Source organism: Cygnus olor, chromosome 6, assembly GCF_009769625.2.
Source record: "Cygnus olor isolate bCygOlo1 chromosome 6, bCygOlo1.pri.v2, whole genome shotgun sequence".
Taxonomy (NCBI): Eukaryota; Metazoa; Chordata; class Aves; order Anseriformes; family Anatidae; genus Cygnus; species Cygnus olor.
The window spans coordinates 6,547,329-6,574,887 of record NC_049174.1 but is presented as its reverse complement, the minus strand read 5'-3'; the positions used below and the strand labels follow the sequence as shown (position 1 = coordinate 6,574,887).

Genomic DNA, 27,559 nt, shown 5'->3' with positions numbered 1-27,559 from the left:
GTGCTGCCTCCAAAAAAAACTCTAAAAGAGAAAGACTTTGCGTTTTCAACTGAAACAACTAAATGCTCGTGGTCATTACAGAGCACTCTTTCCACAGCTACAGAGATTTTCACAGCAGATTGATGACGACCCTCAAGTGATTTCACTGCAGGTAAAAATGGAAAATGAAGAGCTACATACTGCCTCTCTGCTGTTACAGAGGAGCTTGGGAAAAAGAGTGAAAACAGCTTTCTCTCCGGCATCTGGATGGCCATTCAAAGGGACTCACCAGCAAAGCCCCTGTTTGGTGCAGCCCATGATGTGACTTCTGTAACAGGTATGAACAAGCCCCCCTTACCTCTTCGGCTGCTCTCCTAGCTGAGCAGGAGTGAGAGGTGACCAGCTGTCCTCACGAGCGTGCTGCAGAGAAACCAAACTGCTAGCACCTCCGCTCACCTTCAGAGGATGTCATAGTGCCCCACTGTCCTAGCTGGAAATGCACAACAGCAGAGGTTAACAGCATTAAAAACATCTGCCCCACTCTCTGGTCATCGTGTTGTCGACTGCACAAAGACTGGGCACGAGTTCAAGCCTAGCAAATAAAGAAAGCATTAAGGACTTGAAGCTGACCGCAAACCAGCTCTTCTCAATAACTGAAGTGGAGCTACTGCTTTCCTTCTCTTTGTCCCCAGAAAGCATTACTTTCCCTTTGTCCCCAGCTAGTGTGATTAAAAGATGAAGAGAGTATCTTAGTTCCAGAGACAAATGGAGCAGATGCTAGATGGGGAGGAGGACCTTTACAAACAATGTAATCGAGTTAAATGCTACCTGTTAGCAGACGCTGACTTTCTTTGAGTGAAGGACTGGGTTATTGACGAGGGAGTAGCACTAGGCAAAGCTCAGCAGAATTTGGGGACAAAACAAAAAAAATTCACACCACAGAATCTAAAATATGTGAGACATTAATCTCTAATTGAGACTTAATTAGGCAGGGTGCAATACTACAAACTTACTAGCTTTCTTCAGACAGCTCTGAGGATGGGGTTATGAGCACAGCAGCAAGCAGGACTACTCAGTTTGGTTATCTTGGCATCTTGTGCAACAAACTTTCCTTCTAATATGAACTGCCTACTATTCACTGCATTAAATAAAAAGTCCAAAGCTCAATAAGTAAGTATGGTTGATAACATTGGCAAGGGGCCTCACAGCACTTGCTGCTTACTCAACCCTTGACTCCGTTTGCTGCTGCAGTGATGATGTTCGTCCTGATGTACCTGCTGTATCCCACCACAGGCAGAGAGACCTGCTTGCTGACAGCATGGCTGGAAAAAAAAACAGGAGCCAAGCACCAGAGTAGATGAAAAAGAACAACATCCAAAATAGACCAGAGCAAAGTATCCAGATGTTGTTTTGTTTAAATTCAGCTTTTCCTTTGAAATTCCTTCCACAGCTTCTGATCCAGCCTGCGCAGAATCTGGAGCAAACACTGAACCAGCTGGAGACTTAATGTCCCACTTCAAACCTTCACAACCCATCTCCTCCCTAAACGACCCCTTATTTTTAAAAAACAAACAAACAACAAAACAAAAAGAAAACCCAACAGATTTCAAATTTTGCAGGACACAGGTCTATGTTTCAGCTTGCCTGATATCCAGCCTGAGGATAAACTTGCCCTGAAACCTTTGGTTATTGACTGCAATCTTAAAATAACATATTATAAACATTCCCAAATACTTCTGGGTTTACTTGTTATCAACACATTTTCAACCTAACAACTGCAGCACTTCTGTGTTAACAAGAGGCAGCCCGAATGCATTTAAATGTGCTAGGGTGACCACAGAAAATACATGCTGAGAACCCAACAACCATTTGCATCTTGAGTAGTTCCCCTCTGTAACTACAAGTGGAGAGGACTGTTATTTTATTTACATCACTTTAATTTCTTTTGAGCAAGAGAGAATAGAAAAACAGAAGAACAGAGTGATAATTTCAAATACGTTGTTACTATCTTCAAAGAATTTTATAAAAGTACAAAAACAAAGGGGTTTTGGTTTTTATATTCTGAACAGCAATATAAAAATATGATGTCGGTTCAAAAGTCAGATAAGGTCCATGTTGAGAACTACAAGATTTTTATTGGACGTATTTTACTGAGCATTGAACACTTGCTTATGTAGGCACAGATTGAAGAATAAAACCACAAAATCCAAATGATAAAGTGCAGACCTGTACTGAGAAGCAGGCCTGGTAAGTCAGTCTATTCCTACAACTCAGCAGAGAGAAGAAAGAAGAGGAAAAAAAAAAAAAAGAAACTGCCATTATAAGAGAAGAAGTGTATGATAAATTAAGTCCTGGGGTGGCACAACTATGAGGTTTCCTACAAAGTCCAGAATATTCAAATTTTATTTTCTTTTCTATTATTTTTCCAGAAGTGCCATGTGACTTTAGCTGTGTGTAAATTAATACATATGTGGCTATTTTGTTTCAGAATAAAAAATTATGCACTTACATCAACAAATTCCCCTCCCCAGCAAGGGGCTTCTGCAAACAATGACCATGGCTGTGACAAGGACTGGCCCAAGGAAGCCAGTGTGGGTCATGATTTAAAGATGGGTTGTGCCAAATCTCCTGCTTGCACCTGTTCTCCCCCTAAGAAGATCTGGGAGATAAAATGGCAACTTCAGCATGTCCTGACCGCTCCCCACCTCATAAGGGCAGTTTTTTAGTAACAGAAAAATATATATATATTTCCAGAGCTTGCACACATCCAAAACCAAACCAAACCAAAAAGGCAGAAAACAAGAGGAAGAATAAAAACTAATATAAGCTAAAACATTATTTTGTAGTAAACAATAGAATATAACGTGCAATAGTGCAATTTCTCCTTTGCTGCTCCAACAGTGAAGTCTTGACAGATAGTCCACTGAATTTCGGCGTAGGGCACTTCACTTCTAGCTGCGAGCTTGCCGGGGGTTGCTGGCCTTGCTGGGCTTGGGCGCCGCATCACTTTGTCCTGGCTCTCCTTTCCCCTTGCCGAGGTGGCGGAGCTTTTGATCCCAGCGCTGCGTATCAAAATGCAGACGGATTGCCAAGAGTTAGCAGAAGAAGGAGCAGTAAGTTTTTATAAATAATAAATATTATAAGTAGGACAACTACGTGCATTTGCAAACAACACTGACAAAAAAAAAGCTGTCATTGTTGCCCTCACAATACCCTACGTTGGGCCCAACTGGAGGAATGTGAAGTTGTAAGTATTATTATTTCAAACAGAGAGGAGCATCCATTTCCTGGCCTGATTTTCTTGTATATTCTGTGAATGAAAGGGCCGATGCAAGGTACAACGGCTTCAGCAGAAAAGTGTTTCACCTTTTCATCGGCTTCTGCACCTCACAAACATAACACAGTCTGAAGTTATCAAGCCATCAATGCCATAAATTCCTAATCAGTAATTTCTTGCCCTTTATACTTCAAATTATACAACTAGTTTCCTGATGCAAGCACCACTGCTGTACCAGAAATCATTTCATATAGTGACACAAAAACCTTCATAAGCCTTATCCACAGCTAATATCTATCAGGAGCTACCAGAACTGGAAGCGTGGCAAGAATGAACAAGATTAAGAAATCACAGGATTAGGAAAAAAAATAAAAACGGAGTTCAGTTATTGCTTTTTTATATCCGTGGGCCTCTTCGCTGCTGAGGCTCTAGAGCCACCACAAAAACGCTCTGCATATTGAAACCCGTGCTGGACAGAAAAACAACTGAATTGAACTGAAACCAATCCCTAATACAAGGCAATCCCAGCTGTGCAAAACGTGAGAAAATAAGTGAGCTCCCAAGAAAGAAACCATAAATCACCCTGCCACCCCCGGGCTGGGACTGAGCAGAGATCAGCCCACAGCAGCAACGCGGTGTTTGCTCTGCGGCACTGCATCTTGGAAAGTTCTGCCAAATCAAACAGCAACTTGGAATAAGATCCCCATATCTTTTCCCTCATGTAATCTCTGTGGATGTACCAAATCTTGTATTTGTAATGAGAACAATATTTTCCTGCCAGTCACCATTAAAACTGTTGAAGAAAGATTTCAGTGGAAGAGGAGACTGGTTTGCACAGGCACAACCACTGTGTTAAGACAGCAGTTAAGAAACTGTTTGAAAATAAGAAGAATCTGTGTAAAATGACACTCCTAGCAATGTCAAAATCACCAATACTCTGCTGTGCATCAAAGCATAAAGGCCATGCTTCCAGGACTTGGAAGGTATTAGAATACTTTACAATTAGAAAACATTCGAGTATATTCTCATATATCGTTTACATTTGTTGCTTCCAATTGGGTACTATGCATAAAACGCAAGACTTCCTCATCATGCACCTCCGTGATCTAAGCCAGAGAGACAAATTTACAATATTTGCTAACCCACATAATTTGTGAACTAGATTTAAAGAGTATTAAAATCTGAAAAGTATAATTCTGACTTAGTCTGGAAGACACTTGTAAAGCCTTCTCTTTTTCATTAGCCTTATGATCCCAATGAAGTACATAGCGTTGCAGAAGGCACAGTTTGCCTACAGAGTTAAAACACTCCTATTAATTAACTGGGGTCAGCATGTGCATTTTCTTTCTTAATTTTGACAAGCTTTGGTAGCTGTTTCATGGTATTTACAACATTTGACTTCTGGTGAGCCATTTTCTTACCTTGACTTTTTTACCGAGTCGATCCTTCCATTTCTCAGCTATGGAGCCTTCCACCAAGAGTAACCTGCAGAAGGAGACAATCCAACATCAGCAGGCACGCACAACCTATACAACCCAAGACTCTGCAGGCCTGCAGAGCTCTGTGACCCTTGGCAGTCCCCCTAGTAGAGAAGATGATTACTATATTAGAAGGTGATCCAAAGAGTGACACCATGTTTCTCTTAGCGAGTGACTCTATGCAAGCTCCAGGGGCAGGGAAACAAACAACAAATAACACCTCAAGGGTAACGCTGCAAGTTACCTGGAGCGCTCCTCATCTTCGTAGCCCATAATGATGTACTCTTCGTTGGCACTGAGTGGTGGGCATAGGCAGCCGGAGTTTGTGTAAAGGTTTACAGTGTCCTTTGGGATGTTCACAAGGGAAGATTTCAGAATCTCCTTTACTTCCACTACTGCAGTGACGTCGTGACATTTAGTCTTCACCTCCTTCACTTTCGCCCGAATGACTGGGAAGAAATGACAAAAAGTATAGTTAACGCAGTGGATAATGCAGGTCACCCCTGGGCCGTTCTCAGTGACCTCTGGGATTAGTCTTTTGTATGGTCCATTGTCAGGAGCTTAGCTGGACTCAAGCAACCCCCTGCCCCCATCTCTTCACTGCTTCACCCTCCACGAAGAGGCTGCAGGTAGCTGGGTATATCTCAAAACAGCGTGGGTCTCAAATAGGAATTATGTACCAGTTGGATTTGTGTCCTATTAAATTTGGGCTTTACTTTTAGCATCCCCTCCTCTTTGCTCTTTCCACTTCATGCATTTAATTCATTCCATGTGTGCCCTTCTTCTCCCTTCTGCTACAACTACTCCCTCTTTGACTGCTTGCAGCACACATGACCGAACTTAATTTGTCACTCTCGGCCTTTCACGAAATGTGAATATGCATTAAAACTTATTGTATCGCTATCTTTACTGGATGACAGGCCCTTACCTTTTTGATTCTCTCTCCACTGACCCAGCACCAATCTGCTGTGTTCTTTATGAACTCCAAATGCTCCTGATCTTGACCTGGTGACCTGCTTAATTGTTTCTTCCCTTGCCCTTTCTTTTTGCCTTAAGTTGCATAGGAGGGAAAGCTGCCTTTCAAAGACAACAGATTTTTGGGCCTCTCGCGGTGACCAGTGAACTGATGCCACATGTAAATGCAAAGCAAATCCAGAGGTCACACTCTAGAGAATATCACATCTTTAACAGCTTGCAAATGAAAACCATTACAGATCTGAAAACCGTGGACTTGTACAACTCATCTCTTCGCATATATTGTCCATAAAGACAATCAGCCAGCATGTCTTGCAGCCACATTAAAAACAACTGCCAACAATAAATAACTATTATGCATTTAACATTATTTTACCTAGTGATCTGCTTTCTTAAAACCTCTTAAAGAGTTCAAAACAAAATCCTACTTCAGTTTGGAGTTCTTTCCAATGCATTCTGAAACCTCTCTAATTCCACAAGTGAGAAGAGAGGGATATAATATGACTGAGAATACAGTGGTGAGGGGTCATCTCCATCAGCTCCCGCGCAGCCATCTGCAGCATGCTCAGTGACTCCACCACGTGCAATGGTACATGGTATGTTAGCCCACTACAGAACAGCCTGTAGCAATTCCCCAAACAAACCCACCAAAACAGTGCAAAACAATGAGTCACCCTCAAATACAACAACGTCTGACTGAATGCAGTTACAAGCTTTTAGCGTTCAGTAGGATTTATTTTTAAAAAGAAGCTTATCTGGCAACAGTTGGATAAATGCATAATCTTAATAAATATTAAGCAATCAGTACCACTGAAATGAATTGTTTAAGTTCAGTGAACTTAAGGCAGTTCACATGAGTAATAGGAGCAAGAACAGACCCGACTGTTCAATTCCCCTAAGTGATACATATTCATCAACCTCCTCGGCTTAATTTGGTTGAAACAAGCAGCATGAATAGAAATAGCAGAGTGGACCTGTGATAGAAGACCAGGGCAATCTGGGCAACAGAAGACATAATACAGACACTATGCACTTTTACAGGTGTTACTGCCAGCATAACACAGTTGGAAAGACGTTAATTGATGGCTTCCATGCACGAGAAGGCAAAAGCCTGGTATGTCTGTAAGATGCCATTGTGAGTTTGCAGGCCTAAGAATTGCCAAAAACATCCCTTCCTGTGCAAGCAGAACGCATCGGAGCTGTAAATCCAAGAGGAAGTTCAAGCGCAGCAGCCCACAATGTCACTTCTGCCAAATGACTCTTCACACTAAAGAAGTGCATGAACCCCAAATGCCCATGCTGACACTGAAATAACTACCGCTCAGTGTCAACAAAGACACTCTTGTACTACCATATTAAGCTAATCCCCTTCATCCCTCTACAGACACTCTCAGTTTTGAATTTGGAAATGTTTCAGGCCACATCTGTAACAAGTACTACTGGATTAACCATCAGTAATTGGGTCCATGGGCTATTTTTGTGAAATTCTTCCCAGCCCCATTTAATTCTCTTACTGTAGCCTTCTCCTAAAAGGTTTGGGAGCTGGCCACGCAGCTGTCCTTACCGTAGTTGTAATTGTTGCGTAGATAAGTCTTCTGGGTAGCTTTTATAGGCTTGCATTTGCAGCGCTCTACAAAACAGAAACTTTTGTTTAGAAAGAAAACAGCATTTGTTCATTGACAATCTCCCCCAAACCCCAAGGCCAGACCTGACAAGTATCTCCCTGAATTTACTTAGTTATTACAGAGAAGTTAAATGTTAAAAAGCACAGGGTACTTCTGCTGGAAGATGTTCTGAAACTGACCAGCAGAGGTTTCCAGAAGAAAATTGACAAGATGAAATTAAAAAAAAAAAAGGAATGAAAACAAACAACAACAACAACAACAAAACCCTAGCCTCCAAAAAAAAAAACACAACCCTTTTTTTTCATATATGTCCTATAGGCAGTGCTTCATCTAAAACACAGATCCAACTGAGAAATTAAAGGCTACATTCCGCACGGGACTTTGACACATCCCAGGGCAGAACTTCCAGGTCTCGTGTCAGTAGCAGAGAGTCCCTGGTCAAGAGGGAGCACCAAGCAGTGGTCAGGCAGGGTGCTCATTCAGGACTTGCAGGAAACCCACCTGGCACTGGCACTGGGACTATATTTCATCCTAAAGGTAAAAGCCACGTAGCAGCAAGGGATAAAGGCAAGAAACCAGGCTCCTTCACCGCAGGGATCTTGCTTCCTAAGTTCCCAACTAATTTTGCTTGAAACAACCTAAGGAGGGGCAGTGCTGAATTCTCCCTTAAGAAATTATGAGGACTGAAAATTCCTTGAGTAACAAATGTCTGCGTAGGTGTAACTAAAACAAGGAGCTACTCATGAGCCCGTGTTATGGAGTGTGGGACTGAAAACTGAGAGAGCCAGAGGAGGGAATGGAGGCATTGACCAGCAGGCAGCAGGGCCAGCAGCTGAAAACCTCCGATTCAGGGCAACAACCACCTCATTGAGCACAGAACTCAGCAGATGCCTGCAGCTTGCGCTTTCCAAGGAGGAAAGATCAGCAGTTTCTTGGCAACATCCCCTAGAACCTACCGTGGTTCCACCAGTACACTCGCTGTCTAAACTGGAAAGAGTAACGTGGAGAGGCTGCCATCAGCCTCCTGATAAACCTACACCGTGGGCCATCGGCCCTGGGTATAATGGGAGCTTGTGCCAGACGTGTGGGATTTGGACATGCCTAACAACAAATCTGGGCCTCTTGCTCGGGCTCACCGTATAACATCGTGATCCTGTACCTCAGGTTTAATTAAAGCAGGGAAATTACTAGCCCGTCTAGCAGGATGGATGACCTTCAAAACACAACACAAATGAGCGCTGTCAGAGCAGCACACCCAACAGCACGGCTTCCAGACAGCTAGAAACAATACTGGAGATAAAAACACTTTCATTAGTATCTGGAGAGTGCTAATGCTGAAGCCCCGGGCTCCAACCAATATTTCACTGCTGGGTATTCTAATGCAGATATCCATTTCTCTCAAGCTAGCGTGCAATTAGTTTGGTGACCTCTCACTGTCAGACCCAGCAAGAAATGTCACCCATTTCCAACCACAGGTCCCAGTATTACACATGCGTGGTCATCCAGTTTGATGTATCAGTGGAAACAAAATCTAGTTCAGGCAAGAACAGGTGAGCTGTGAGTATGACTCCGGTGTCCTCACTCGTACTCGGTGTCCTAAATACCACCCCTGCCTCCTGGCTGCATTTCACCCAGCATTTGAGTGAAAGAAGACTTGATACAGCCTATTTCTATACATCACTGTTCTAAAATAATGACACCAGGGATTTAGTTAAATCCACCATGAAGACTTTGGGGAAGAACTTTTATTTTCTTTTTAAGATTTCTGCATTAAATACAAAGATGGTATCTTGCGGTTATGGACTTCACAAATTATTATTTATTTTGGATTGCAAGGATTTTTGTAGTTGAAAGTACAAGAAATACAGGAAAGAGAAGAACATCTCACAAGAAGAGGATATTGTTTCCTTGAATTTCAAATGTCCTCAGGAATCTATATATAGGATCCTACAGACTTCAGCTTTTGTATGGGAATGTGTTAAAATAATAAAAGCTGAGAAGGGAAGTGATTTTTGGCTTCCCTTCTGCCTGTGGGAGCTCATACATATTTTAGACCAAATTATGGCCCATTTTATAAGCTGCCTCAAAACAGGCCGTACAAGAGGCGCTCCTACGACCCACACTCACACGGGCATGTCAGCATTCACATCCAACACATTTTACACTCTAATATTCTCCTGCTCAATGACACTTTGCTCTGTGGCACAAGTAGAAAAATATAGTCTAAATTACAGGACAAGAATATATAGCCTCACAATTCCCTTCATTTTAAGGTAATACTGGATTGCCTTTTAACTTTATTTATTTATTTTAAATTTGAGGAGTGCCTTTGATTATTCTTGGTGTAGAACTTACTGGATAGACCTGCCTGTGTTCTTCATGAAGGGTACCTTCTCACTGTCCTCGTCCTTTACAAATTTTATATTTCCAAGAACTTTACAAAATGATGCATTGTTTCTAATTACGACTTAGAAACGCAGAGACTGGCACAGGGGCACTTGCCAAGGTCAGCCAGCTGTAGAGCGAGAAGCAGCTCATCTCTCTCAATGCCTGGTACAGTGGCTTTCAAAGGGAGCGCAACGCGAGTATTAGAAAACACTATTTTGATTGATGCATATTACTTGTAAATCTGAGCCTTCCCAGAGCAGGGAACATCCACAGAGGGTGGCTGCAAAAGAACTGTGTTAAAAATGCACTATGTCTCTTGATGCTAAGGGCAAGCCCCATTTGACATGATTCTCTCCTCCAAAGCCACCAGAAGAGCTCTGAAACTGCAAACTCATTATAAACCAAGACAGGGAGCAGAGGCTCACATCAGTTTGGGCTGAGATCTCAGCTGACTTTGCCATTAAATATTCTTTTTTAATACAAGTCAACATAGTACTAATGTATGCTCAGCATCTATACCATGGGAAACATCTCCCAGTAAAAACCCAAACCAATGGATTACACGGGAAAAGATTCTCTGTTATAGCTGCTACCTACAAACATGCCATCTTAAATACACGTGTGTACAACCTAAACACGTGCTCGAGCCTGGCAAATGTTTCCCTGATAAGTTAATGGATAAAAAAGCCTGGAAAAAAAATATCTAAATGACCTGAAAAGCATCTCAGGAAGCTGACAAAAATCTATTTTACTTCCAAGAGGCAAAAAAGACAGCTGAAATGGGTATAGCACATTGAACCACAATCTGTGTTCCTACAGTAAAAGCTAGCAATAAAAACATTGTCCTTCTTCTTCATCAGCTCTGCATCTTCACCCTCTCTTTTGGATGTGAGTTTTCAAGTCTGCATCCCTAAAGGCAGGCAGTTCTGAAGATATGTTTAATATTTTTGATATAAGGTGGCAGGAGATCAGTGCTGAGGTTAGCAAAACTTGGTATCTAATTGTACATTCCACAACCATATTTAGGTGCTTACATTAATAAACTGGACATCGGCATGTACTGTAGCTGGTCAGCACCTCTGGAGAGGAAAACTTCCACGGGAATGGTAATAAAATTCAAGAAAACCTATAGTCATTGGCTTGCTTGAACAACAAATGCACCTTTCTGTAATCTGCTAGCTACTGAACTGGGCTTTGCTTTGCTTTGCACTGCCTGTGAATAGTGGCAGCACTCAAGGGATTTTACTCAGTTCCAGCAAAAACAAAATGAAACAACAACAACAAAAAAAGCAACAGGGGAGCTGTTGGAATAAAAACAGCCTCAGAAGGTCTCATTCTCCATCTCCTCAGGTTAACGAGAGTTTTGCCATTATCTACAGAGAGGTCAGAATTTAATTTGCAAACTTTCAAGTCAGAATGAACCACGACCCTGTTTTTACCCTCAGTGACTGAGAGAGCTAGCCTACTCACCAGTGCGCCACAAAGGGAATTAAAATTAAGGAAAATAGGGCAGAAAGTGATATATTTTTCCTTTTCGACTGAATCTCAAACAGCCTGCTTGAATCTAGCCTCCTTTGGCTAAAACGAATAAATAACAAAAGGAACATTAAATCTCTAACTTCTTTCACTTTACTTCTGCAGCACATTACTGTGAACATCTGCAACTTCACTGCTTCTTTCCTTACAACTTACAGCACTGGTATTTATACATGTAAAGACATTTCTTTTGGTACGTACAGTCCCAACGTCCTACTGTGTCGCTTTGTGGTTTAAACACTTGGGATTTTCATCACTGCAGTAAGCATTTCTCAGTTAAATAAAAACTCATACTGGTATGCTAGTTAAAGCCTGCCAACGACTACAGCATTATTTTCCTCCCTGCATTTTCAGTTATGCATGGAAAAACAACTGGAAGAGTTGAAGAAATAATGACATTTTTGGTAGGAGGGAGGAAAATTCATGTAATGATCATTCTCACTGTTCGAGACAGAACTCGTCATGAAACCAGCACAGCCACCTTGACTTCATGGGAATTTTGCCCTGGCAAAAGCAGAAGAAACAAGAGTTGGAGGGTTGATTTGGCCAGAAGTACACAGGTTTACCAGCCCCAAATCTCACCTTCCCATGATGGATACAGGTACAAGTCAAAAGCACAATCTACAGGATCTCAAGACAAAGCAGGGTATTTATGCATCACTTAGTACTGCTCTTACTTCATTAAGTATTAAAAGGACTTGCTTATGCAGCTCATTATACAGCTTTATAAAAATGTACTCACCGATGCCGGAGCCTCTACAGTTGCCATTATTAGAATCCATCGGGAAATCTGGCACGGATTCGTAAAATACAGAAAGAAATGTTAGTATGTTTAATAGTGGATTATTTCAACACACCCCCATTGCAATGCTTTCTCTTTCTCTCATATTTAGTATATTAAAACTTAATGAATAATCAGATTGTAATGTTCCAGAGGCCAGCCTGTTCCTGCTAGAGTTGACATCAATTCTTATCTGCGCTTCATCCAAACACGGCACGCAACATTACGTGCTGAAGCAGATTAAATAGCCCATTTCTAGAGGTGCACAGACTAGCAGGTTCAGGACAAGGAGGGAAATTTATGGCAGGAATTTGCAGCATCTACAAAAAGTACACATAGTGTTTGCATTTCATTAGATGATGAAGGAGAAATTACTTTTGGTTTGTTTTTTTGGTTACTGAGGAAATCAACCACAATCGTATCATTGAAGCAAATGCCAAAACAAGTATATCAGACCTTCCCCTTCCCCTCAATTTAAAAACATGCTGATTATTTGAAGGACAGATAAAGAACAGGACGAAAAAAAAACAGGCCCTGTGCCAAACTTCCAAAGAACTGCTTTTGGATGCACTTGTACATAGAATGTGCCTTGCATTAGTAAAATGCATAATTTCAAATCTATTATTAAATCACACAGTTTAATGGACTTACACGTGTACTTGATCTTGAAAAACAAGTATGTTAACGCATACAACCTTGTATAAGTTAAGAAAAAAGACGCAAGAGAAACAAGACTGGGGAGAGAGGTAGCATACTTTATTAGAAGGACAAATAAAATGGGAAACAAATGAGATTTCAGATCAAGCCCCCTTCTGTAAGCGTTCACGCCCAAAAGTTTCTGCAGGTTTTTCAGCTGTCAAAGCTGGTATCGTACCAACATCACCTTTCTTAGATGCTTACATTATCTTGGATACAACAACCTTGCTACTGCAATACAGAACAAGCAAACACACAGCCACGTAACGGCAGCTCCTCTCTTGCAGCTGCAGCTGTAAGGACGTGGTTGCAATATGGCCTCGGCTGATACTTGGCATAGGTGAAGGATTTCAACGCACAGACTAAATTTTAAGGGCAGGGGCTGTTATTTAATCATAGATTATGTAAATACATAATTAAAATACCTGTTTACAAGAGATCTAGTATTAGTTATTTGATGTTCCAATTTGGCCATACATTTCAAAAAAAAAAAACATACCTTCATCTCAATGCATATTTATCTCTGTACTTTTCATCGCAACATGAAACTTCCCTTACATAAACGGAGATAGGTTAAAGGACAAGCAAGATGCAAGGAAATCTGAAAAACATGTAAATCACTTACCTACTTAATGATTAATTTCACAAAATTGGGACTTCAGATGTAAGTACTCCTACTCACTATGAAATTTTTGACTTTTTGCTCCTAATGAGCAAAAGATTTAGCAAACAGTATTGAATGATTGCATAGATGCTCCTTTACGTCCAATACCCAGTTGCTACCTCAAATCAAATGTGCTTTCTTCCAAAAAAAGCATCAAACTGCTGTGGTACGTTAGCTTATGGAACAAAAACAACATTTTAATGGTGCCAGTTTGGTCTTCAGTAACCATGTACTTCCATGGTAGCTGCAAGGCTTTTCCATGCTGCCTTCTAACAAGTCAAGTTATACACACTAATCCTTATTTATGAGTTTCATTTGGATTAATCACCCGGGCTATTCTTGAATTTTAAAAAATAAGTTCTTATCATCAGGTGGTGATGGAAGATTCCTTCTGGCGTGGTAACAGCATGATGAGTGCTTGAGCCTCCAGCCTGGTACTTCTCAGGCTGCTCCCATGGCAGACACAAGTCTGCAAGACCTCCCAGCAGCAGCCTCGTGTTGTGTTTCCTTGGCCAAATTCCCTGCTTGCTTTTAGGGCTGGCTGGCTTTGCAAATGCCCTAGACAACTCCTTCTGATGCTTCATGTGGCGCAGCAAGCTTCAATCTTGACAAGATTTCATTAATAACCATTTGACATGACAATAAATCTGTATGTTAGGGTACAATGCCTGAATTGCAACCACAGCTTATTGAATTTGAAATCGAACCTACAACTGGATCCCGTTTGGTACCACTCCAGCATCAGCTAAAGGTCCAGTTCGCTCTGGTATTACACCTAAACACAATGCAGAGCTATCCTCATTTGCACTGGCTGAGGAACTCTCCTCAGAAGTAACGCTGATGCAATGAGGGTGGTGAACACTCAAGGTGCCTAATATAAGCCTGCCACCACAAACACACACCAAACTGAACTGCTTTCCACAAAATGTTCTTTTCCACTCCTAGTTACACAACTTAATCTTATTATTATTATTATTTTTACAAAACCAAATTCCAGCACACCACGACCTCAGCCCACTTCCTAATTCTGCACACGTTCGTTTGCCAGGCCACACGCCCTACCCCCAGGCCAGTGGCTATGGGTATATGAGGAGACAGCTGGCTGCGCGGCAGGCGAGTAGCTCAGAAGGTGTGTGCAGAGCAGCTATCCAGGGAAACGGGTGCAATTTCTGTGCTGTGCTCAGGCTGCAGCGCGTGGTGTATTGTGCTCTGCAATTGTGGTCAGCACACGATGTTTGTCCGTGAACGACAGAGGAGTAAACAGGCACCTTCGTGTCACTTCATGACTCATCTCCTGACTTTGGAGGGCTTGGGACAGACGAGTACCGGCCTTAAGGTGATGCTAATCATTCTCAGGACACTTGTGTGTGTTGAGGGACGAGCAGTTTCTACTGAGGGAGAGAAGCGCAGGCTTGTGCAGGCAGCTGGAGACCTTCCCCACTACATGACACATCTTGGGAAAGGCTTCCCGTTCCCCGATCTTCTCCATGGCCATCAACAGGTCAGGCTCTCCCCACCTGGTCCCTTCCCACCTACCAGGGAAGGGAGGAGGACAAAGGTCTGGGCCAGCCCGAGCAGCAGCCACAGCACCCCAGTCTCTGACCCCAGCTGTCGGACAGGCAGGGAGGAACCTCTCCATCAGGCTTGTCCACGTGCAGCTTGGACCTCCAGTCGTCAGAATGACACAAAAAATTAAAAAAGCTATTTTTAAAAAATAAACAGCTGACTTCCTATTGTTCCTCTTCTCTTCAGCGTGGGCCTCTTTGCCAAGTTTTGTCTATGCAAAACAATCTTTTGAAAGAAATATCTGTCAGCGATGATTAGCAGAACTGCCAAAGAGGAAATATTCTCCAGAGCTCCGATTCAAAGGCTTCCTACTAAATCCTGGTTAAGAGTGGGGGAAAAAATCCAAACTGATTTTTTCCAATAAGCTGTTTTAATTAATCATTTTTCAGAGGAATGCTATTAAAAAACAAAACAAACAAAAAAAAAAAAACACGAACAAAGAGAAGATAAAAGCCGCTTGCATAGTAAGTGCACAAAATAACAATTCTTGGACCACAGGTTTGGGTGAGAGCCTTGGGAAAAAGGAGCAATTTGGCAAAACTTACTTTTGAGCATACATCTCAAGTATCTATCTAACTGCAAGAAAAGAAAAAGCACAAACAACAGAAGTAATGTGAAGATCAATCCCGGTTAAAACTGAATGCAGACCATGTGAGCTCCAAGATCACAGGGCGGCTCCATAGGCAAACGACGATGCTGAGCCCCTCATCGCCCACTCCCACCAACATTGAGTCGGTAGGTTAAGAGCCATCACCAGGTCAAGGAGCAGAACATTTCCTCTCACTTCCATCCCCAGATCTGTCAGGTTTTGATGACATTTAATGGCACAGATCCTGACTCTACGCTTAGACCACAAAAGACACCCTGGGGAATTCAGTCTCTGAAGGCAGACAAACTGAAGTCAGACTATAGCGCCACCAGGGGCATCACCATTAACAAGGTCTTCTCCAAGGCTCAAAGCCTGTGATTATTTTGTACTTTAACTGAGAAATGAGACTGCCTGCAAGTTTTGAGCAAACGGCTAAAATGAATCTCAGCTTTAAGATGACAACCTGGGAAAAACTGCTCAGCCTTGGCACGGTCTCAAATCCTCCCCTAACACTCTTGTGTGTTTTGACTGTCCTAAGTAGAGCTATGCAAAGCACAAGCAGGAGCAAATTTGATCTTGAGTATGGAAACCACTCCTTCGGAAATGAAGTTCACAATGTGTGAAAAGCAAGCATGGGAAAGGGTTCTTTCGCTTTGTTTGAAGTGTACAATGACAAATTCAGATACTGGGTTACTATAATTTCATCTAGGTGTACAGGCAGATGTAGAGGACTCGGACTACATGGAGAAACCATGGCTTCATTTAAGATCTAAGAACATGTCTCCATCAATTAAATAATATTTCCTTTTCATTAATGTTTAAGAGGTTGTATTTCTAAAGGGACTCAGAATTCTAATCCCCTGTTTTATGATGATCACCCAAAATGGTTCTGACACTTATTGTACTCATTTATGATGTTTCCCTTTTCTCCAACATCTCACTGGTGGCCTGATGTGCCTTCAAGCCACTTTTATGTCTATTTTTAATCCAGGCTGCTCTTCTTCCAGGTCAAAGGGATGAAGTACGTGCAGTGATGAGCAGATGGTTTGGAGCAGCAGAGAGGCCATTTTGACTGATACAAAAACCCACAAGCACTTAAACCAGACACAGATCTCCATGTGACAGGAGCAGGAGGACTCCTGCCGTCTCCTAGGGCAGCAACATGTGTGAGCTTCCTAGAAGTAACAAAACAGTTAAGAAAATAAGATATGGTGAAATGTGACTGCCTTTACCAAGGCACCACTCACAATTGCTCAAGGGAAACATCAAGGACGGCAAAGTCACTCCTGCACCTACTGGAAAAGCTGAACATTCCCCTATTTTCCTCAAGTATGGCCCACTGATATCATGACTTTAACATTTGCAGAGCCAGAAATTCAACCGATGGACCTGTTCCCCAGTACAGGCAGCACCCAGTTCCCTCTTCAGAGCAGGGACAAACATGTCAGTGGAGACAAGAACAGCGCGAGAGGCAGCAGCAGAGGAGCACACAGGCTGAAGTGTGCATGCCTCTGAGCATCAGCAATGAACATTTTGGAGACCAGCACAAGCCCAAGGGTTCCCCCAGCCCCTCTTAACTCTGCCTGCACAGCTCTCCTCCAGCTGAGCCCTAAACAAAGCACTTCCACTACCCTTAGCAGCCTTCTCCATCACGGACATAGCAGTGGCTACTTGATCTCCAGCAGGCACGGGGAGCACAACTGATGAGGAATCTTTCATCCCTTACCGCAATATCAACCGAAAAAGAAACTAGTGAACTTCAACTGATCTTCAACTTGGCATCAGCAACATGAGAGCCAAGACCAACTGCTTCAGTGGTGAGAGGGAGTTTTAGCAAGGTGTGTCTTTGGTCAGAGGAGCCTTTTCACCTCATGTATCAAAGACCCATGGTCTGAAAAAGGAATGGAAATGGGGCTTTCTGACCCGTGTCTCTGCTCTGATCATGATAACCATCTGACCGTGCTGTCCTTCAGGCTGCCACCTTCCCAAAAGGACAAGGCAAACACGTTAAAATCCTCACCAGTACTAACTCAGAGACCTTGGGAGGACAGAACAGTCAACTACTCTTACTTCGCAGGCAGCATACTCCTTTATTAAAACAAAAAATCAAGATTTCAGTTCCAAACAATAAGAACACCCTCTTCCGCAAGAAAAGACTGTTAAAAGTGGATTTATGTTTCTGCCTGCTCTATTAGATGGCGTGTCTACAAACAGCCTGAGGTCTGGGAGTGCTGAGGAGATAAAGCAAGAGCAGGTATTCTGTGTGCCAGCTGTCCAGCAGCTTGCTCTCCGTGTCTTCTAGTTGGCTGCAATCCTTTATTTGGAGAATTAAACTTGGAAGTGTTCACCTTACCTCTTCCTTGAACAGGAATCCTTCCTTCTGCTCTCTAAAGGAACATTTTTATTCCCTCAAGAAGGATTCTTTCAGTCTGGTGCATAATGCATCAGTTCAGCATTTTGAGCCCAGAAATGAGAATGTCATCAGGTTCTCATTCACTGAAAGGGAGTTTTCATGGATCTGGCACTGGAATCCCTCAAAGAGGTCATTGTGCTGCTGAGGTCCTCAGAAATAGGTAACTCGGGGGCAATTTTAGCAAAACTTCCTCCCTCCAGGTTTGACTGCGATTGCTTTCGAATCACTGCAGCCTTGCCAAGCCTCGCTGGGTCTGGATCTGTTTTTGAGGCAGTTTTGCAGGCACGTCGGCGCTGCCGAGAAAGGCGCTCGGTGTTTGAGACCTTCCCCAAAGCGTCCCCGTGGGCCTGCAGCCCTTGGAGGCGGCAGGAGGGGGTCAGCCGACACGGACCTGTGGTGTGTGGGGGGACGGAGGACAGGCAAGAGGGGCACAGCGGGTGGCAAACACCCCAAGAGCTGGGGCTGCCGGGGTAGGGGCACCACGGGATGGGGTCGGGGAGGGAGCCTGCAAGGTGCCGGGCTCCCCTCGCCAAACCCCGCTACCCCCGGCCCCGGGGGAGCCCCAAACCCGGTGCCAGCCACCTGCGGCCGTCGGGGCTGAGGGCGGCGGGGCCGAGGCCGCCTCTCTCCCTCAGCGGGCACCCTGAGGAGGAGGAGAGGGAGGAAGGCTGGGGGCCAAGGGGGGGGCTCGGCGGGCACTCACCGGCGCCCTCGGCGGTGACGATGGCCTCGGGGGAGATGCAGACGCCGCGGTCGTAGAGGGGCAGCTCGTCGCAGGCCAGGCTCTCGGGCCAGGCGTGGCGGTAGCGGACGAGGACGGGCTCGCAGCCGGCCCGGGCGCGCTCGCAGACGGCCCGGCAGGGCTTGATGGGCTCCTGCTGGAAGTCGATGGTGCAGATGGGCGCGTACATGGCGCACAGGAAGAAGAGCAGGTCCGGGCTGCAGTTGGTGCCCAGCAGCCCCTCGAACTGCTCCATGGCCAGCACGGCGTTGGCCTGCGTGCTGTGGTGCAGGTGGTTGGGCATCTTGGTCACGTTCCAGGGCAGCGGCCGGCACAGCGGGATGCGCACCGGCTCGCAGGCCGCCGCCCGCCCCGCCGCCGCCCGCCCCAGCAGCAGCAGCGCGGCCAGGGCCAGCGCCCGCAGCCCCCGCCGCATGCCGCCGCGCCGCCCCGAGGGCTGAGGGCACCGCGGGCTCCGCGCACCGGCGGCCGACGGCTCCGGGCCACGAGCGGCTGAGGGGCCGAGCGCCGCCGCCGCTCCCCCGCTCGGCCCCGGGCCCGGCCCCGGCCGCGGGCCCGCCCCCAGGGCAGGGAGGGCGCGGGGCAGGGCCGCGAACAAAGGAGCGGGGCGGGGGCCGGCGAGGCTCCCGGCGGGTCCCAGCGGCTCGCAGCGGCTCAGCCCGGCCGGGGACGGGCCCAGGAGCCCCCGGCACGGCACGGCCCGGCCCCCCGGCGGCGGGGAGGGCGCCGGGCACCTGTCCCGGGCGGAGCGGGGCGCGGAGCTGCCCGCCGGGGGCACGCCGGCCTCGGGTGCCTTCCCGAAGGAAGTTTCAGCGCGGGGCTGCTCCGAGGCGCTCGTTCTTACAAAGCAGAGTTTCGTTCCGAGTTTCAGCACTCTCCCGGTGTGGGTTCAAGCTCCAAAGGGGCATCCCACGCTACAGGGAAAGCCGTGGCCCCAAAGCAGCCACCTCAGGACCCGCACCCGAGGCCCGCATCCCAAACACCTCGCTGCCTGCTGCCTTGTCTACCACTCTAAGATTGTTCCCTCGTAAAAGAGGTCGGCTGGAGCAGCTGCCAGTGACAGGTGAGGAATGCCAGGCACGCTGACACCACAAAGGAGGCAGGAAAGGAGCTTTAGGGTGGGTGCTGCTGCTCTGCTACTGGGATTCCCATCCTCTCCGCTCCATAAGATTTAAGGAGGGAAAATAATCCTGCTGTGATGTGCAGTGTTAAACCCTTGGGGTGGATGGTGACAACAGTCAGATTCCTGGTCTCGTGTAGCAGAGAGCCATCCCCAAAAGGGACCGGTCTAACAGCAGCAACCATGTTAGCAGTGTACCAGCCTGGTGGGGCATAGGGTTAGCACAAAGTCCTTGATAAAAGCAGGTCCAGGGGTTTGCTGGGGGGCTGTGAAGGTTTCGTTAAGACCCATATATCTAAATGATAATAGTAAGGGAACAGTATCACACAGTCATTTCCTAGAATAAGGCAGTGCTCAGCAGGGCTGACTCCTTAGGTGAGGATTTGCCCCCAAAATAGCTCATAGGAGAAATCAAGACAAAGCTCGTTACCATATCGCACAAGAACCATGCTAATCCACAGCAAGTTGCCCTCATTTCTCTTCTATAAATCCATTTAAATTTGTAAAAAACAGAGAACCAATCAGTGGAGCTGTGGTACCAGGAGGGCAGATTTCAGCGAGCAGTGGCTCGCTAACACAGATGTGGGGGTGCCAGCCTCTTTATTCGGGTACACACACGTAATGGCATGGGGAGGGCTGCCGAGGACAGGAACGGGGAACTGCCATCTTTGCTCTTCTTGCACCAAAAGGAAGCAGAGTTAGCCCAGACAGCTGGGATTGATTTATTCCTCTCTTGGTTTTTCTTCCCCCCTTTCACAGTGTCTGTACACCCCCTCCCCAAGCTTGTTTCTCTCTCACAGGAGTGAGATAAACAGCAACTGTTTGTTTAAGAAGCCAGAGACGGCTTCCTGAGAGAGGCTGATGTTCCCTTTGCTTGTTAGGAGTGTACATGAGCGTGGCTTTGTGGCTTACAGTATCTAAGTGTATGTATTTTAAGGTGAAAGGAATACATTGCCGCATGCAGCACACGAATAGAAATACTACATTAAAAGCAAAACAAATTCCAATTTGTGACAGAAAGAGACTCCAAACTGCCCTGACTTGTGCTGCAACGTGGCTGCTTCGTGCTACAGTGGCGACGGAGGGACCGCAGCCAGGGCACTGCCCAGAGCATGTCAGAGTTGTGTCCTCCCTCCAGTGCTGTCGTCCAGCGGTGCTACACGCGGCAGCCCCATACGCATGTCATAGCAGCTCACCCCTGAGACCAGGGGAGGCCCCGGGAGGCCTGGAGGCCGGGCAGAGCGGGCAGCCTCCCCTCGGCTCGGGGCAGGGCTCAGCAGCCCAGCCGAGCCCGACATAGGTTTGTCAGGGGAATGACCCCAAACAGGCGCCGTGTACGCGTTAACTCCCTCGGCTGGTAGGACCTGTTGAGAAGTGACCGCGTCTAAAATTAACGTGGAAGAGGGCAAAATTCAGAAAGGGAAAATTACAGCAAGGACTGGGAAAAAACACAAGACAGGTGCACCTTTTTTAGTCTTTTTCCCTGGTGTAACAACTACCTGCAGGGAGAGGCGAAGTGCCCTCGTTGCTGGGTATGTTTACGTTTCAGACACCACAAAACGCATCTGTAGAGCAGGGAATAGCTTGCATTAGGCTGTAAGCACTGCACATTCCACCTTTCTGCTCACATACTCCCCAGACCCTGTATCTGCTCAGAAAACCAGCTGAGATGAGAAAATACTTATTTAGAACAGGTTTTCACTTTCCTAAGCCTTTCCATAGTGACCTCAGGATTACGTACATTTTAATTTCCTTATGTACGCTGCCTTGGAAAATAAAAACACAAAAACCCACCAAAACCCCCAAACCTACAATACTTCTTTACATGGCAGTTACTAAAACCATAAAGCCATTGACTTACAGAGTCATAAAAATGGGATTTATTGTACATTTCCTGCTCCAGCTGGGGTCTTGTTACAACTCCCTCAGGTAGACAAAACACAGGGGACTATTAACTTATTTTAATAATCTCTCAAGCTTCTACGTGGATGACTTGAAAACAGAAAGGAAGAAGAAAAGGTTCTTTCAATGCAGCCTCTTCCAGACTTGTAATTTTTCAGGCTGTTTTTATGAGACAGCTCATTATTAACTATCCTGTGCCCTCGGGGTCTGCGTGTGTCCCAGAGACAAATTTTTCACGTTCGTATTTGCTCACATTAGCTGTCGTCTTGAAATCTTAGCAAAAAGCTGTTTGCCTAGCACTTTGCATCCTATTCTACTCTCTCATTTCTATTTAACTCTGTTGAAGAAACTCAGCCTACAAAAACACACCAATAAATATGTATAAACCAATATGTATAAATGTATATACCAATATACATGTGTGTATCTACCACTGAAGTCTCATTTTGCAGGGTGAGCATGTCTGCTGCTTATGACTTTCCCAGCTTTCATGCCATGTAGAGGCTTACACCTCCTTGCTAATGAAGTTTCCTACCTGCAGTGCTCTCTTCCCATCTGGGCACTGGCAGTTGCATGGGTTTTGCTGCAGAAAACCTGCAAGAGGTGTGTGCTTGACAAAGTGTTCAGCCACGCCAGAGACTTGCAGCAGAAGACAGAAAGCTGAGCCTCACGGCGCATCTTTCGGACAATCCTCCCATCTTGTTTCAAGTGCAGCAGTCTTTCAGGAGATAAACTGTGCAAATTTAGGCACGGTAGATCCCAGTTGAAAGAGAAATGCTCCTGTTTGTTGTTCAGCTGGAATTATGTCCACAACTTGCCCCATCCCAGGGTCTGGCATGCAGTAGGTGCACATTGGAGGAAAGCAGTGGCTGGAACTCCCATCTTTTCTCCTGGGAGAGCACAGCTTAAATTCAGAGCATTAAATGCTATCTTTAATCTGTAGCCTCTCAAACCTGTGACCATTACACAAAGTCAAAACTTACGCCAGAGAGCATTTAATTGCTCCAAATTTTATAAAATGACTGAAATACCATGTGCACTGTAATTCTCCTTGTAAATAAGTCACCTACAGCCTGTGATGGCACTCAGAACCAGTGTTTTTACAGTACACAAGTGCTTTTTCTGACATATCACCATGTATACAGATCTCTTTCCATTTAAGAATTCATACAAAGATAATGTTTTTGCAGTTGTGCATGTTTATGACTAAAAGTGTAAAAAAAAATAAGCTAAAAGTGTCAGATAGGTACTTAAAACTAAGAAACATCAGAAGAGCTGACTTTTCAGAGGCATCAAAAACTGAAGTTAACAGAAACTTTGTCCCCAGTTCCACAAGTGTGCCCTTCAGATAACCACACTGCAAGTGCTGTGGACTACCTTGTTTGCCTAAATATTTACAGAATCCATCTACATTGCAGAAAACATGAAGAAAACAGCGCGAAGGAGCTGGGCTGAACACACACCCAAAGCACAGTCGGCTGGGCCGCACCTGGGCTTGCAGATTTAAGATTAACAAAGTTCTTTGTTTGTTTTTAAAACTGCTGCTCAAGTATTTATGCATATGAGATAACCTCCATGGTAGCATTATGTACAGATGTTCGGTTTAGATGTGCATTTAGTTTTGTTATTCTAATGCAACAAATGCTGTACACTGTTATAATGATTGTGCTGATAACAAAAAATACATCCTTCCCTCCCACTGTGGCCATACTAAAGACATAACAGAACCCACTTAACCCTCTCAGTTATAATCACCTCCAGATGGGATATTTAAGGCAAAAATTGCAAATCTCTATAAGATCACATACATTATGAAGCGTTTCTATTCTGGCCTCTGTAGAAACAACCTGAGCTGCCTAGCTTCAATGCCATAACCACTCCAAATTTAATTTTGTTAAACCATAAATTTGCTGCTTGAGATTTATAACCTCTCCGGTTGCACTGCCGCAGTCTGCCTCTGCTCCTGCTTACAGAGATTTATTAGCAGCGTGCAGCAGCATTAAGTACCGAATCACACCCACGTCTAAAAATAAAACCTGCAAAAACAGTCCGGTTTTACAGCACCGGCACCACATTGCCAGGTGCTGAAACGCAGACTTACCACTGATTTCAGTGGGAGCTGATTGGGTTTGACATGTTCTAGGATCAAGCTTTTCCTATAAATAGGAGCCGTGTGTATTTTACTCCTGTTTTTAGCAACTACTAGTGGGATGACAAGGGGTCTGTAGTGGAGCCTCAGCAATTTTAGGAAAAGAAACAGTGCCTTTCCTGAAAGCTTTCCCTCACACACCTGCGAGACGCACAGACAGCAAATGATCTAGAAAACAGAAAACCATGAAATCTAATCCTGTAAAAATAACTGCATTTCAAGTCAACCACACTCGCAGACGTTTTTAACTCTCCCAAGCAAAGATTTCCAGGTTCCCTGATGCCAATTTGTTACGCTCTGAGCCTTGATAGCAGGCTTTCTCCACCAGCCCCCTTACAGAGGTTAGCAGTGTGCAGAGTAGAGGATGCTCCACACATGTAGCTGCCTGATGCATACTTCTAGCTTCACAACTGACATTTATCGGCCCATTTCAGACTTACAAGAAGTCTAAAAAATTGTGCAAGTTATCAAGGCTGCTGTCACTCTGTGAGGGCATCCACGTTTTTCTGCTTTATTTCTATTAAACCAAGTACAAAGGTAGAAAATAGGTATAGACTCATAAGAATTAGGGAAGAGCTGGTGATCTATAGGGTGGGGCTGAATGCAAATACTGGGACTTAAGTGAGGCCCATATGCAGTTGGAGTTATTTTGGGAACTCTGTGACTTTCAGATCATCATTCTTAATCCCACGATGACTTTGGTGGTGGCAGATTAAGAATCACGCCCAGGGAGCTATTGAAATGTTTATCTCCTAGTTCCCGATGGTATTATTTAACCAAACATAAAACAAGTGAAACAATGGGATGACAGCGTTGGTAACTAAAATGTTTTAAAGCTGCTTTACTTCTCCACTCAGTGAACTTCCACAGCTCAAACACTGCCAAGGGAAAGAGTTAGTGGCACTCTTCCAGACAGTATTTATAGTTTTTAAATGCAGGCCATTTTGTTATCCTCACCTAGTATTACTTTCACGAGGTCCATAAAACAAACCTCCCAATGAGCTTTTTGTCAGCCTAGTTTTTCACACATTTCTAGACTGTTGCTATAAGAACGCTGCTTTTTCCCTCCCTGAAGCCACAGGCTTGTTTACTAAATTCGGAAACAAATCCTTTTATAGCAGTATAACTCACAACCATAGATAGAAACATTTGGCTAATTTAAATGGATAGGAATAGATTTGATTAAAGTTTTGTGACTTATGAAAGCTCACGCTCAACCTGCTCACTAATTACGCCTACAATGACTCAGTCCCCTGTCTGTGGGGCGGACTGTCCCCCCGCTGGAACCACTGGAATACAAATTCAGAGAAACGTATCTTCCAACACCACTGTATTTTTTTTTACTGGCAGGTTTCCTTCGGGAGAAACCAGCAGTGCTTTTGTCTGCTTCGCATCTCAGCTCCAACGCTGCTGGAAGCTACCCGGCCTCTCACCGCCCCGGCCCACTTGTCTCAAAGAGCCTAAGGGTGGTTTTATACTGCTCCTGCGTGGTTTTCCCTGCCTTGAATTTCATTCCCCCCTGCTGTCTAGGGGCTTGCTAAATGCTCAACAGTACACAGACCTAAAAGCTGAGGTGCAGGCACCTTGATGCTACACCAGAGGTTACATCCTTACTCGCTCTTCCCTGTTCCCAACACCTACCTGCAAAATAACAAGACTGATGTGCAACTTATTTTTTTGGCTGCTTGGATCTTCTGCAATCGCTGGGATTTTGAAAAGCTCCAAGGTGATGTTGGTTGGAAAAGATCCTTCTTGAAAGGCATCTGAGGCCTCGGGCAGCTGTGCCTGTGCCAAGGGTCAGCCCGGTCCCACAATCCACAGGCCCGTGTCCATCCCCGCCAGCTGAAGAGATTGAACATCAAGAGAACTGACTCCACGCACTTCTCTGGAAATGATTGCGACCAGTTTCAACTGGCTTCGGTGTTATCATTTATTAGCCATGTCATTTTAATACTGTAAATTAGTATTACAGATAAAAGTCAAACAGATGTTCCAGGTAATCATTACAATTTTCCTCTGAACTTTCATAAGGTAACAGTTCACTTAGCACTCAAACAAAAATCCCTATGGAAGTAGTAGTGCAATTATTTCCCTAGTTTAGCTTAAAGCAAGTGTCACAGGCTCAGACAATTCTAAGAACTGCTTCTTAGCCTCTCCAAAGGCTTTGCTATCCAAGATAATAAACTGCTGAGACAAACCCTTTTGCTTATCTGACCCCACTGTAGTGCTATCGCTAAGCATCACTCCTGCTATCTTCCCCTTTAAAGGCATAAATGGAACTAAATCCAAACAGCAGTCTTTATGGTTTCACTGTAACAGAAATGAGAGATGTTCCTATCCAGTTTTGCTGGCTTGGGCTTTCCAAATATATGTTCAGATCAAGATGCCTCACAATTTTACACTTTCAAGCATCCTTTATTTACACATGATCCTATGCTTGGACAAATTTGCTGCTTTGTCTAGGGAGTGGAAAACAGATGTCATCTCTGTTGAGGCTTTTAATGCAATTGTGGAGTCTGAGAGATACGATCTGGATTTAATGCTTAAAGTGTCAGAATGAAGACTTCAGTTTGGAAATGGACTCGGAGTTCTTGAGCAGCATTGTCTCTGACTTCTCCAAGCACTCTGATCGCTGCTTTCAGCTCCCCTCTTACCTCCCTTTTCTTTTTACTCCTCCTCTTTCATATATCCCAAGACACATTTACAGGGCATTCTAACTTTCATTCTTCTTTCCTCTATGTGGCTCTGCAACGAATGGATTTGGTTTTGTTACTGTTGTGTCCTTGCTATTAAAGAGATTATCATTTAGGTTTAATTTAGAAATAATACTGCTTTTACTAAACATGAGTCTTCTGCTCTCTGCACTGGCTGCCCATTTGTGTTTACTTCAAATGTAGCCAAACTCAAAGCCCATACAGCAACAACCATAGAGGGAAGGGCCGGGAGGGAAAAGCAGAAAACTTGGCTGACGCCCTGTGCAAATGCCTTCCTCACCTTCTGGTGGCAACGTCAAGTGACCAGCAAAAAAATAGGAAATTACATAGTTAATGGAAAATGAACAAGACTTACTAGCATCGGGCTTTCAAGCACTCAGCTCTAATAGTTTTGCAACTCTCATCTGTACTCACAGGTGTCAGTATTACTATTTTTATTTAAATACCTTTATTATTTGTGAGAAAACACTTCTTTAAAGATAACTACAATCATCATCAAGGTAAATATCCTGAATGTGAACGCAAGAAACTATTCCAATCCCCGTGCTGTAATGCTAAGCAAAACATATGCTTTTGATTCAGAATTTAGTACATTTTCAATTAATGAATTGTGTAAGACACACTGAGACTACATCCAGACAGCAGGTCATTTTAACCTCCTAGCACTAGAAACAGCATGACTAATAGCTAATTAGATACGGTTTTGGACACAGGCCTGGGGGGTGGTGGTGGTACATTTTGTTACGCATTAGTACAAATGTCTACAGACTTCATAACACAAAAAACAGCAAAAGCACGCAAGAAGTGTTCGTTTTCTAGAAAAAAAACATTTGTCATTTCAGTGGGAGATTTAATTATCATAAAAAATGATTCAAAATGTGTACTTAAAGAAGAAAATAGGCAGAATTAGAACATTTTTGAAAAATGGTTATTTGACAATCCTGAAAACAGTGGCTCTCATTCAC

The 27,559-nt window shown here is 44.5% G+C and overlaps 1 protein-coding gene across 1 annotated transcript; it reads right to left on the bottom strand.

Moving 5' to 3' along the window:
- Nucleotides 1–1,898: 1,898 nt before the first annotated feature.
- FRZB (frizzled related protein) lies at nt 1,899–19,139 on the bottom strand. The gene is made up of 6 exons (XM_040561066.1): nt 18,671–19,139; nt 12,001–12,048; nt 7,274–7,339; nt 4,979–5,183; nt 4,678–4,741; nt 1,899–3,041 (listed from the first exon to the last, which is right to left on the bottom strand). Exons 1-6 carry the CDS (start codon nt 19,122–19,124, stop codon nt 2,931–2,933), a joined length of 948 nt encoding a protein of 315 aa, XP_040417000.1. The 5' UTR covers nt 19,125–19,139; the 3' UTR covers nt 1,899–2,930.
- Between the last annotated feature and the right edge of the window lie 8,420 nt (nt 19,140–27,559).

Excerpts from the sequence above, each read along its gene's own strand:
- FRZB (XM_040561066.1), bottom strand. The coding sequence starts at position 19,124 with ATGCGGCGGGGGCTGCGGGCGCTGGCCCTGGCCGCGCTGCTGCTGCTG. Across the intron at positions 7,340-12,000 it reads CTGTAGAGGCTCCGGCATCG|AGCGCTGCAAATGCAAGCCT; the intron begins GTGAGTACATTT and ends TCTGTTTTGTAG. Across the intron at positions 3,042-4,677 it reads GACTCGGTAAAAAAGTCAAG|CGCTGGGATCAAAAGCTCCG; the intron begins GTAAGAAAATGG and ends TTTGATACGCAG.